This window comes from Haematobia irritans, chromosome 2, assembly GCF_050003625.1.
Source record: "Haematobia irritans isolate KBUSLIRL chromosome 2, ASM5000362v1, whole genome shotgun sequence".
NCBI lineage: Eukaryota > Metazoa > Arthropoda > Insecta > Diptera > Muscidae > Haematobia > Haematobia irritans.
In genome coordinates this window covers 42,275,114-42,288,103 of record NC_134398.1, presented here as the reverse complement: position 1 = coordinate 42,288,103, position 12,990 = coordinate 42,275,114, and the positions used below count along the sequence as shown (strand labels likewise).

At 27.4% G+C, this 12,990-nt stretch overlaps 1 protein-coding gene across 3 annotated transcripts in view; it reads left to right on the top strand.

Annotated features, from left to right (window-relative positions):
• Positions 1–10,636, top strand: part of vas (ATP-dependent RNA helicase vasa) — a 68,603-nt gene extending 57,967 nt beyond the window's left edge. For all 3 annotated transcript variants that reach the window (XM_075293873.1, XM_075293874.1, XM_075293872.1), the window contains exons 5-8: positions 8,433–8,716; positions 8,785–9,537; positions 9,593–10,093; positions 10,164–10,636. In XM_075293873.1, the coding sequence (XP_075149988.1) occupies positions 8,433–8,716; positions 8,785–9,537; positions 9,593–10,093; positions 10,164–10,229 (1,604 nt within the window). In that variant the 3' untranslated portion in view covers positions 10,230–10,636. The remainder of the gene's footprint in view (positions 1–8,432; positions 8,717–8,784; positions 9,538–9,592; positions 10,094–10,163) is intronic.
• Positions 10,637–12,990: the final 2,354 nt, after the last annotated feature.

Genomic DNA, 12,990 nt, shown 5'->3' with positions numbered 1-12,990 from the left:
AATAAAATAAAACAACCAAAAAAGAATTTTGCCAATATATTGACTCCTTTTGGAGTTGCACAATTCTAAGTAATTCCAAAAATCGTGAAAAAATTTCACAAAGTTTCCATTTCGAAATTGCAACAACAATAAGAGACACCAGAATGTTTATTAAAATTTTTGACACAATTTTATGAGCATAACACATTTCGATGAAAAATCTCTGAAATCTGCAAAATCTCTGAAATCTGCCTTTTTGACTGTTGGTTTTAAAATATTTTTATTAATAATTAAATTTTAAGCATTTTTGTTTTTTGAAAATTTAAATGGTTTATTTTCCTTAATCCCAAGTGAATAGAATAATAACATTTTTATCCTACAGATATAATTATAGGGAAAAAAAATCCCGTCAGTGTTATCTAAGTTTTTTTTTTTTTTTTAATATTATATTATATGTTTATATTTAAATAGTTTTTGTTGTCTTAAGGTGGGTGATTATAGGAAGAAATCCCGCCAGATTTATCTAAGTTTCTTTGTTTGTTTATACATATTTAAATAGTTTTTGTTGTCTTAAGGTGGAGTTCACTACAAGCTTTTTCCCGCTTTAATAAAGACCGTGTAAAGGATGGTCTTGTGATTTTAATATTGAAATCCTATTATTTGAATTTCTTTAACCATTTTAAAATTATATGAACTCAACATAAATTTAATTCTGTATTATTTTCACAGAGTAATTAGAATTAGATTTTTTGGGGATATTTTTAATTTGTTTTTTGGGATATTTTTTAAATTTTTTTCTATTCTCTTTATCTTCGGGAACTACAGTTGGATTTTAGCTTTGTTGTATTAAATTTTATTCGATTTCTATGCATTTCCCATGCGGTTTTTTCAGTTTCACATATTTTTTTTTTTCAATATATTTTATTTATTATTTGTGTTTTAATTACTAATTACTAGGTTTTTTATGATTAATTTTAAACCACATATTTATAAAATTGCTTTAATTTGTTTGTAATTGAAAATGTTTATATGTTTCGCCAAAATAACAATTTCTTGTCTAATCCTAATCAATTTCTATATAACTTTTTTTTGCAATTTTAATATCTTTTGTTTTGGAATTTTTTTAAAAATTATTTTTATGAATTTTATACGTACTAAATTATTACTAAATTTGTATTATTAAAATTATTCTTTGTACTAATTTTTGTCCCCTGTTTTGTAGTATGATCTTAACTTTCGTATATTTACTGGCTATTTTTAATAAATTTTATATTTTATCCACTAATATCCAATGTATATCATTTTTGACATATTTGCCATGTAAGTACATCCTGCTTTGGAATTTGTTGAGAATACTAAGAAGAACATACCGCCGGCTAGACCAAAAGCACATGCTTGGATACCTGCCAACCCTCCTGACCCTGAATCTATTTTGTGTAGACTAAAGCAATGTAATCCAGACTTTCCAACTGATGATTGGAAAATTTGGCATTTGGATAAGATAGTTGGACCAAGGAGGCATGCGGTTTTTATACTGAACCCACAGTCATTGCCACATTTAGCCAGGTCTCATGGTCGGGTTAATTATGGTTTCCATTATATACAGATGAAGTTATACAAAAGCGACAGGCCCATGGATTTTAAAACTGGCAATCGTTCAGAAAGGAAGAGTTCTATTTGTGAAGATGGGGAAGAGACCAAACATTCAGGCAGTTAAATTTAACATAAGTGCTTAAATTTAAATTTATGATTTTTTTTTGTTAATATATTTAAATTTGTATGCAGAATAAATAGCCATCTATAGGCATACATCATCACTTGCTACATGTTTTAAATCCATGAAGGTCTTTAATGGTTGATTCTGTGTAATCTTCTTGGATCATAGGTTTTGCTTCTGCCTCTTGCTACTTTGAAATCTATTGATTTTTATCCGGAATTCGATCCATTCAGCAGGTTGTTAATGGCTAATTTTTGTGGACCATGCGTTATTTATTTATTTATTTATTTATTTTTTCTTGGCGAATCCAAGCTGCAAAGCCTATACGGATTCCAAAACTACGCAAACATAGCAATAATAACAAATTATAAAAATTATGCGCTTAAAAACTAGAAATTAATAACAAAAATAGTATCAATAAGTGACTAAACTGAATTTGAAACAAACAAATACGCAATAATTAAAACAATTAACAAAATTAAGAAAAAAAACTATTTAAAAAAAAAATAAATTAAATTATCAATTTAAAAAATTAAAAAATAAGAACAATAAAAACAAAATAAAAAAGTAAAAAAAAACATGAATATGTGAGTAAGACAGCAATACTAACATAAAAAGCTAGTAAAGAGACTCAATAAAATAAATAAAAAAATGATATAACATAATACAAACTAAATAAAAAAAAACTAAAAACTAACTAAAAAATATATATATAAAAAAATAAATAAAAAATAAATAAAAATTAAACAAATTAATTAAAGAATTTACAGCTACTCAGTAACTAGTCAACATCTGCTAACACAACGTTAGGGATGAGACAATACATGCAGCATAAAAATTAAATTAACATTTAACATAACAAAAAACAAAAAAAAAAAAAAAACAAAAAAAAAAAATAATATAAAAATAAAATTAAAATTATTATCTGACATACATTATATAAGACTTAGTACTTATCACACATTTTTTTTTCTATAAAAAATTTTTACAAAATTGTATTTCTATAGAAAATTTTGCCAAAATTTAATTTCTATAGAACATTTTATTTCTATAGAAAATTTTGCCAAAATTTTGTTTCTATAGAAAATGTTGCCAAAATTTTATTTCTATAGAAAATGTTGTCAAATTTTTATTTCTATAGAAAATTTTGCCAAAAATTTTATTTCTATAGCAAATTTTGTCAAAATTTTATTTCCATGGAAAATTTTGTCAAAATTTTATTTCTATAGAAAATTTTGCCAACATTTTATTTCATAGAAATTTTTACCAAAATTTTATTTCTATAGAAAATTTTGGCAAAGTTTTATTTCTATAAAAAAATTTTGCAAAATTTTATTTCTATAGAAAATTTTTGCAAAATGTTATTTCTATAGAAAATTTTGCCAAAATTTTATTTCTATAGAAAATTTTGTCAAAATTTTATTTCTATAAAAAATTGTTTACATAATTGTATTTCTAAAGCAAATTTTGCCAAAATTGTATTTCTATAGAAAATTTTGCCAAAATTTAATTTCTATAGAAAATTTTGCCAAAATTTTATTTCTATAGAAAATTTTCTCAAAATTTTATTTCTATAGAAAATTTTGTCAAAATTTTATTTCTATAGAAAATTTTTGCAAAATTTTATTTCTATAGAAAATTTTGCCAAAATTTTATTTCTATAGAAAATTTTGTAAAAATTTTATTTCTATAAAAAATTGTTTACATAATTGTATTTCTAAAGCAAATTTTGCCAAAATTGTATTTCTATAGAAAATTTTGCCAAAATTGTATTTCTATAGAAAATTTTGTCAAAATTTTATTCCTTGAGAAAATTTTGCCAAAATTTGATTTCTATAGAAAATTTTTGCCAAAATTTTATTTCTATAGAAAATTTTTGCAAAATTTTATTTCTATAGAAAATTTTTGCAAAATTTTATTTCTATAGAAAATTTTTGCAAAATTTTATTTCTATAGAAAATTTTTGCAAAATTTTATTTCTATAGAAAATTTTGCCAAAATTTTATTTCTATAGAAAATTTTTGCAAAATGTTATTTCTATAAAAAATGTTGCCAAAATTTTATTTCTATAGAAAATTTTTGCAAAATTTTATTTCTATAGAAAATTTTTGCAAAATTTTATTTCTATAGAAAATTTATAGAGAGAAATATTTCGCAAAATCTACCAAAATGTCAAGTATTCTACCAATCTACCAAACAGTAAAAAATCTACCAGTTTTTTGGTAGAATTCTACCAACTGTGGTAACCGTGGTGTCATACCATTTACAAGCCATTTCTAGCATGTCTGCTTGGATATATAAATAATCCTGTTTTCAACCCAAGAGTTGTCATGTTGGGTGAAACACTATAGTGATAATAGATACAATATGGAATTTAGGGTATTTATACATGCGTTTTTTGAAACTTTTTGTCTTTGCCACTGTGTATGCGCGTGATATCTGTTCTTGCGTAAGAAAGGAATGGAATAGATTTTTTTATAGCAGCAGTTTAAAGCAGAGGTGATAAAACTCCTCTATGTCGAGAACCTGTATTCAAAGATCGTCCCCATCCTTCACGATAAAAGTCGATCTCTAGGTTTTGATATATTCCTGTATGAGGTCCCTTAAAATTGAACTAAATATTGATGGATCTTTTTCAACTAGCTAGAATCAATTTTTGTTTGCAAAATGTTGAATTTTCGGCAGTTCCTCTTTTGATGTCCTCAACTTTCCTATTTTTTCTTTCAAAATTTGCAGTAATTTTCCATGTTTACAATTTTAAAAATTCGAAATTTCTAATTTTACAGATTTAGGAGGCTTTCAGCTAGTTAGAATCCAATTTTTTCAAAATTCGCAATTTTCGACTGTTCCACTATTTTCAAATTTGGCAGTATAATTTTCCATGTTTACAATTTTAGAAATTCGAATTTCCAATTTTTTTCAAATTTTGGAAAATTCGATTTTTCAACTTTTACGAAGATTAAAAATAAAATTTGGACTTTTGACGTCGCGGCTTTCTAAAAGTCGATTTCTCGACTTAGGACCTTGGACAAATTTGAAAAAGGTGACTTTTTGAATAATTTAAAATTTTATGACTTTAAATTCAAATTTTTCTAATGTCGGTTGTTAATAAATTTGGAAAAGTTTAGTTTTTGACTTCTAACAAATTGAAAAAAATCGACTTTCAAAATTTTTACGATTATTACAAAGTCGAGCTTATATCACATTCCCTTTCAATTCAAATACGAATTTTAGATTATTTCGTTAAAGGTTCAATTAGACGATTTTGATAAACCTCAGAAGTCGAAGACAATGTAGAAAATAAATCCAAATCGATTTAAAAAAATTCAAAAAGTTACTTTCGACTTTTGTAACGCTACTGGAAAATCGAATTTTTGCAAAACACAAAATAATCTCACCCACGATTTTTATTTTTTTTTTTTTTTTGATTGAGTTAAACCTTCTAATTGAACTTTAATGGTGAGCAAATCGTCTAGTCGACTTCTAATAGAGTCCAAAATCGACTAATCGACTTTTAATGAAAAAATTCGAAAAATCGACTTGGATTTTTTTAGTCTGGCAACGTTTGCCACAATAGGTGGAATTCTACCAAAAATTGTAGTATTTTACTGTTTGGTAGATTGGTAGAATTTATGATATTTTCGTAGATTTTGCAAAATATTCCTCTCCAATTAAAATGTACTTCATACATTTTCTATAGAAATACAATTTTGACAAAATTTTCTATAGAAATAAAATTTTGACAAAATTTTCTATAGAAATAAAATTTTGACAACATTTTCTATAGAAATAAAATTTTGAAACAGACTGAATAAAAACAAAACAAAAACAATGGAAGAAGGCAGCATACGGCCGTTGAATGTCATTACATGGCATTCATACTCTAGTAAATCGATTGCCGACGGCATTACTAGAGTGGTGCTAATTGGAAGGCAAACATGTTTCTACTATTTTTCTTTTTTTTTTTTGACATTTTGGATTGTTTGAAGCTCATTCTTTGCAATATAAGAAAGTATTTTTCTGTTTGGTAGATTGGTAGAATTTATGATATTTTGGTAGATTTTGCAAAATATTCCTCTTCAATTACAATGTACTTCATAAATTTTCTATAGAAATAAAATTTTGACAAAATTTTCTATAGAACTAAAATTTTCTATAGAAATAAAATTTTGACAAAATTTTCTATAGAACTAAAATTTTCTATAGAAATAAAATTTTGACAAAATTTTCTATAGAAATAAAATTTTAAAATTTTCTATAGAAATAAAATTTTGACAAAATTTTCTATAGAAATAAAATTTTGGCAAAATTTTCTATAGAAATAAAATTTTGACAAAATTTTCTATGGAAATAAAATTTTGCAAAATATTCCGCTCCAATTAAAATATACTTCATACATTTTCTATAGAAATACAATTTTGACAAAAATTTCTATCGCAATTAAGATTTTGACAAAATTTTCTATAGAAGTAAAATTTTGACAAAATTTTCTATAGTAATTAAAAATTTGACAAAATTTTCTATAGCAATTAAAATTTTGACAAAATTTTCTATAGAAATAACATTTTGACAAAATTTTCTATAGAAATAAAATTTTCTATAGAAATAAAATTTTGACAAAATTTTCTATATAAATAAAATTTTGACAAAATTTTCTATAGAAATAAAATTTTGACAAAATTTTCTATCGAAATCAAATTTTGACAAAATTTTCTATAGAAATAAAATTTTGACAAAATTTTCTATAGAAACAAAATTTTGACAAAGTTTTCTATAAAAATAAAATTTTGACAAAATTTTCTATAGAAGTAAAATTTTGACAAAAATTTCTATAGAAATAAAATTTTAAAATTTTCTATAGAAATAAAATTTTGACAAAATTTTCTATATAAATAAAATTTTGACAAAATTTTCTATAGAAATAAAATTTTGACAAAATTTTCTATAGAAATAAAATTTTGACAAAATTTTCTATCGAAATCAAATTTTGACAAAATTTTCTATAGAAATACAATTTTGACAAAATTTTCTATCGCAATTAAGATTTTGACAAAATTTTCTATAGAAGTAAAATTTTGACAAAATTTTCTATAGTAATTAAAAATTTGACAAAATTTTCTATAGAAGTAAAATTTTGACAAAATTTTCTGTAGCAATTAAAATTTTGACAACATTTTCTATAGAAGTAAAATTTTGGCAATAGGTGGAATTCTACCAAAAATTGTAGTATTTTACTGTTTGGTAGATTGGTAGAATTTATATTTTCGTAAATTTTGCAAAATATTCCTCTCCAATTAAAATGTACTTCATAATTTTTCTATAGAAATACAATTTTGACAAAATTTTCTATAGAAATAAAATTTTGACAAAATTTTCTATAGAAATAAAATGTTGTCAAAATTTTATTTCTATAGAAAATAAAATATAGAAATAAAATTTTGACAAAATTTTCTATAGAAATAAAATTTTGAAACAAACAGACTGAATAAAAACAAAACAAAAACAATGGAAGAAGGCAGCATACGGCCGTTGAATGTCATTACATGGCATTCATACTCTAGTAAATCAATTGCCGACGGCAATATACTAGAGTGGTGCTAATTGGAAGGCAAACATGTTTCTACTATTTTTCTTTTTTTTTGACATTTTGGATTGTTTGAAGCTTATTCTTTGCAATATAAGAAAGTATTTTTCTGTTTGGTAGATTGATAGAATTTATGATATTTTGGTAGATTTTGCAAAATATTCCTCTTCAATTACAATGTACTTCATAAATTTTCTATAGAAATAAAATTTTGACAAAAATTTTCTATAGAACTAAAATTTTCTATAGAAATAAAATTTTGACAAAATTTTCTATAGAAATAAACTTTTGACAACATTTTCTATCGAAATCAAATTTTGACAAAATTTTCTATCGAAATCAAATTTTGACAAAATTTTCTATAGAAATCAAATTTTGACAAAATTTTCTATAGAAATCAAATTTTGACAAAATTTTCTATAGAAACAAAATTTTGACAAAGTTTTCTATAAAAATAAAATTTTGACAAAATTTTCTATAGAAGTAAAATTTTGACAAAATTTTCTATAGAAGTAAAATTTTGACAAAATTTTCTGTAGCAATTAAAATTTTGACAAAATTTTCTATAGAAATAAAATTTTGACAAAATTTTCTATAGAACTAAAATTTTGACAAAATTTTCTATAGAACTAAAATTTTGACAAAATTTTCTATAGAAATAAAATTTTGACAAAATTTTCTATAGAAATAAAATGTTGACAAAATTTTCTATAGAAATAAAATTTTGACAAAGTTTTCTATAGAAATAAAATGTTGACAAAATTTTCTATAGAAATAAAATATTGACAAAATTTTCTATAGAAGTAAAATTTTGGCAAAATTTTCTATAGCAATTAAAATTTTCACAAAATTTTTGTCCAAATGTTTTTATAGAAATTTTGTCCGAACGTTTTTATAGAAATAAAATTTGGACAAAATTTTCTATAGTAATACAATTTTGACATAATTTTCTATAGAAATACAATTTTGACAAATTTTTCTATAGAAATAAAATTTCGATAAAATATTTTTATTTAGTCGAAAATCTAATTTTCGGAAATTTTGTGAAAAACTAACATTTTTAATTCTCAATATAAACGATTATTTGCGAATACAAACAGAATAAATTTTCAAATTTTGTTTAACTATGTTCTTGTTTTTTTCTCATAATAGGCTACAATAATCGCGAACGTGGAGGTTTTGGAGGTGGGCGTGGACGCGGCGGCGGTGGTGGCCGAGGACGTGGTCGCGGAGACCGTGGTGATGGAGAACGTGGAGGTGATCGCCGTGAATTTAACAACAACAAAGGCGAAGAAGAAGGAGGCGAAGGTGGCGAACCACAAAAACCTCGAGAATTTTATATACCACCAGAACCCACGGAAAATGAAGATGAAATCTTTGGATCTGGTATTACAAGCGGTATAAACTTCTCTAAATACGATAGTATTCCAGTGCAGGTAGGTGTTGTTTTTGAGCAAATAATATTAACAAATATTTGAATGACAATTTCTTGGATTTCTAATAGGTAACTGGTGAAAATGCTCCCGCTGCCATACAAACATTTGAAGATGCTAACCTGCGAGAACTTGTTTTGAATAATGTCAAACGGTCGGGCTATAAAATGCCTACGCCCATTCAAAAGACTGCCATACCGGTTATATCCGCTGGTCGGGACTTAATGGCTTGTGCTCAAACCGGATCGGGCAAGACAGCCTCATTTTTGTTACCCATTATCAATAGTTTGTTAAATGAGGGTGGCGAAACTACCATTGGTAAGCCTCAAGCCTTAATTGTATCACCAACCCGCGAATTGGCCATACAAATATTCAATGAGGCCCGTAAATTTGCCCTGGGGTCTTATCTTAATATACGTATTGTGTATGGTGGTACTTCCTCCAAGCATCAGGGTGAAAACATAGGTAGAGGTGGAAGTCATATTTTAATCTGCACTCCTGGCCGTTTATTGGATTTTGTCGAAAAGGGATTCATATCATTTGAGGACATTCGTTTTGTAGTTCTAGATGAGGCAGATCGTATGTTGGATATGGGTTTCAAAGAGAGCGTAGAGAAAATTATGAATCATCCAACCATGCGCAGTATGGATCAAAGACAAAATTTGATGTTCTCGGCCACATTCCCTCCAGAAATCCAACGTATGGCCGGAGCCTATTTGAATGAGTATATTTTCATAGCCATTGGTGTGGTGGGAGGTGCTTGTTCTGATGTAACACAAAATATTTACGAAGTCAAGAAATACCAAAAGCGTGCCAAGTTATTGGTAAGTATTAGTATTTCTTCAGGGAAATTTAAGGTAAAAATCCAAATTTCTACAGGAAATTCTACAAGAAAATCCCGATGGTACTATAGTCTTTGTGGAAACCAAACGAGGAGCCGATTTTTTGGCTTCTCTGCTTTCGGAAACCGAATTTCCTACAACTTCCATACATGGTGATCGTCTACAGCGTCAACGTGAAGAAGCCCTGGCGGATTTCAAATCGGGAAAAATGAAAGTTTTAATTGCCACCTCAGTGGCTGCCCGCGGTCTGGATATTAAAAATGTCAATCATGTTGTCAACTATGATATGCCACAATCCATTGACGAATATGTCCATCGCATTGGTCGCACAGGTCGTGTGGGAAATAATGGTCGAGCGACTAGTTTCTTTGATCCAGAAAGTGATAGTGGCATAGCAAACGATTTAATCAAAATTCTAGAGGGTGCTGGTCAAGAAGTTCCCGAATTCCTACAGGGTCATAGCTCTGGTGGCGGGGGCGGTGGTGATTTTGGTGGCAGTCGCTTTGGAGGACGGGATGTTCGTAAAGGAGTGGCCCAGGTAGCTATTTACCGCTTTGAGAAGGGCTTTTGTAAATCTAAATTTTTCTTGTTTTTACTTTTTATTTTAGAATGACGATAATTTTGTCACCTCATCAGCTCCTGCTGCCCTGGAAGAAGACGAAGAATGGAATTAAGCTTTCCCCTACATATATTTTTCGAGAAACCATGGCCTTATGGTAAATGCCCTCCCTTGTGTACAGGCTTCACAAAACGGCTTTACCACCATCTAAATATTTTTTCCTTATCTCATTGAATTGACAATTTTAATTTTCTATTTTAACCTAAACTCCATCTTTATAACGATGATGGTATATCATAAAATGATTGATTTACAATATATTTTAAGTATTAAATTGTGTACATTTTCGTATACAATACCCGCCAAAACGACATTTCATAGAAATAACTTTCTTCATTATTTCCTCAAAGATTTATCTTAAATATGTATTTTTTTTATAAAAGAATTTGAATGTACTCGGAGTATGTACATTAATTTATATAATAAAAAAATAGACATTTATGAAATTTATGCTAAATAAAAGGGAGTATTTGTTTTATCATTAATCGAGGAATATAGAAATAAAATTTTGATAAAAATAAAAAATAAAAATTTTGATAGAAATAAAATTTTGATAAAATTCGGGTGTCCATCTTGCCTTGCCCAAAAAAAAAATGACAAATATACTTTTCCTCCGTTGGTTAAGCTACTATTGTAGTTTAATCAACGCAATGGGTTTTATCTGATATCAAAACAACAAATTTGATAGAAATACATTTTCTATAGAAATAAAATTTTAACAAAATTGTCTAACAAATATTAAATTTCGATAAAATTTTCTATAGAAATAAAATGTTGAGAAAATTTTCTATAGACATAAAATTTTAAGAAAATTTTCTATAGAAATAAAATTTTGACAAAATTTTCTATAGAAATAAAATTTAAAAAATTTTCTATAGAAATAAAATTTAAAAAAAAATTCTATAGAAATAAAATTTTCGATACAAATAGAATTTTGAAAAAAAAAATTCTATAGAAATAAAATTTTAACAAAATTGTCTATAGAAATAATTTTGGCAAAAAATACAACAATTATTAATATATTTTTCCGATTTAAATTAATATTTTTTTTGATTAATTGGCGGCTAATTTTGAGTCGAGATGAGTCGATATATTCGGCGGAGGCTTCGACTGGCAAAAACCGGTCGGCGGCGCGACTCGGTTTTTGCCAGTCTCGGAGAATGAAGCCGACCCATTTTTGTCGGCGGCGGCGGACACTAAATTTGTGCCTTCGGTGGCGGCGGCTTGACGGCTGAGCCGATATAAATTTGTTCACTCGGTGGCGGACAATTATCCATTATAAAATCAATTTGAAGTTAATCGAATGGTAATGAGATTAGTTGTACAACCTATCTTACAAACAAATTTACTTTTCGTTCAAATTTTCTGAGCTAAATTTTTGCTAAATTATTATAGCAGCTTAAATATGATTGGTTGTGTTCAAAATTTTGGAAAAAATACGACAATTATATATAAATTTTTCTGATTTAAATCGACATTTTTGATTAATTGGCGGCTAAATTTGAGTCGAGATGATGACATATTCGGCGGCGGCGTCGACTGGCAAAAAATGGTCGACGGCGACTGAAATCGGCGGCGCGACTCGGCGGCTTCATTCTCTGTTTGAAGTTATTCGAATGGTAATGAGATTAGTTGTACAACCAATCTTACAATCAAATTTGCATTTAGTTAAAATTTTCTGAGCTAAATATTTGCAAAAATGTTATAGCAGTTTGAAATTGATTGATTGTGGATGGAAGGTTCAACATTTTGGCAAAAATACTACAATTATTATTATATTTTTCTGATTTAAATCGATATTTTTTGATTAATTGGTGGCTTAATTTGAGTCGAGATGAGTCGACATGTTCGGCGGCGGCGTCGACTGGCAAAAAATGGTCGGCGGCGACTGAAATCAGCTGCGCAACTCGTGCAAAAATGTTATAGCAGTTTGAAATTGATTGATTGTGGATGGAAAGTTCAACATTTTTGGCAAAAATAGTACAATTATTATATTTTTCTGATTTAAATCGATATTTTTGATTAATTGGTGGCTTAATTTGAGTCGACATATTCGGCGGCGGCAGCGACTGAAATCAGCGGCGCGACTCGTGACGGCGGCGTGTCTCCAAATTAAAAGCTATCCTAATTCCTTGGCGGAAAATGGTATAGTGTTGCCACCACTTATCAAATTTTTTAATTCACCACTAGGCATTGTTGTTGCCTGGCCACATGGACATTCTTTTAACTTCAAATAACTGAACAAAAAAAAACATGATTTTATTCAACTCATTTATTAAACTCATGCTATATTTGTTATCAAAAACACTCGGAAACAAGAAAAAAGTAAATTTTTGCCGCCGACAAGCTTCCCTGCCAGCATTTCAACGTTCCATTTCATCCTCATCGCTATTACAGACTCGTAAGTGACACTGCAACTATCGCCAACTGTGATGGGGTAAACATATCAAAAAGTACAAAATGTACATGGAAGTATTTTGCCATCACTATTGTTACAAGAGCCATTTTATATTTTGTGAAACACCAAGCACAACTAGCTTCTTATATTTTATTTAAATAAAAATGAATAATGAAGTGCTGAAAACATAGTTATTTCGCTTAAAATTGTGAAAGGTATATTGGTGAAACATTTTTTGACTTTCCAAATGGAATAAAGTGATAGTTTTTCAAATACTTTTCCAGACACGCTGCCTCCATTGGGAATAAAAGCACTGGCAGATAGATACTACCACATGTAACTTGCAACTTGTAACTCAACATCAATCTTTTATTAATGCATAAAAATATGTTAAATGTGATGTGATGGTCGTATAAAT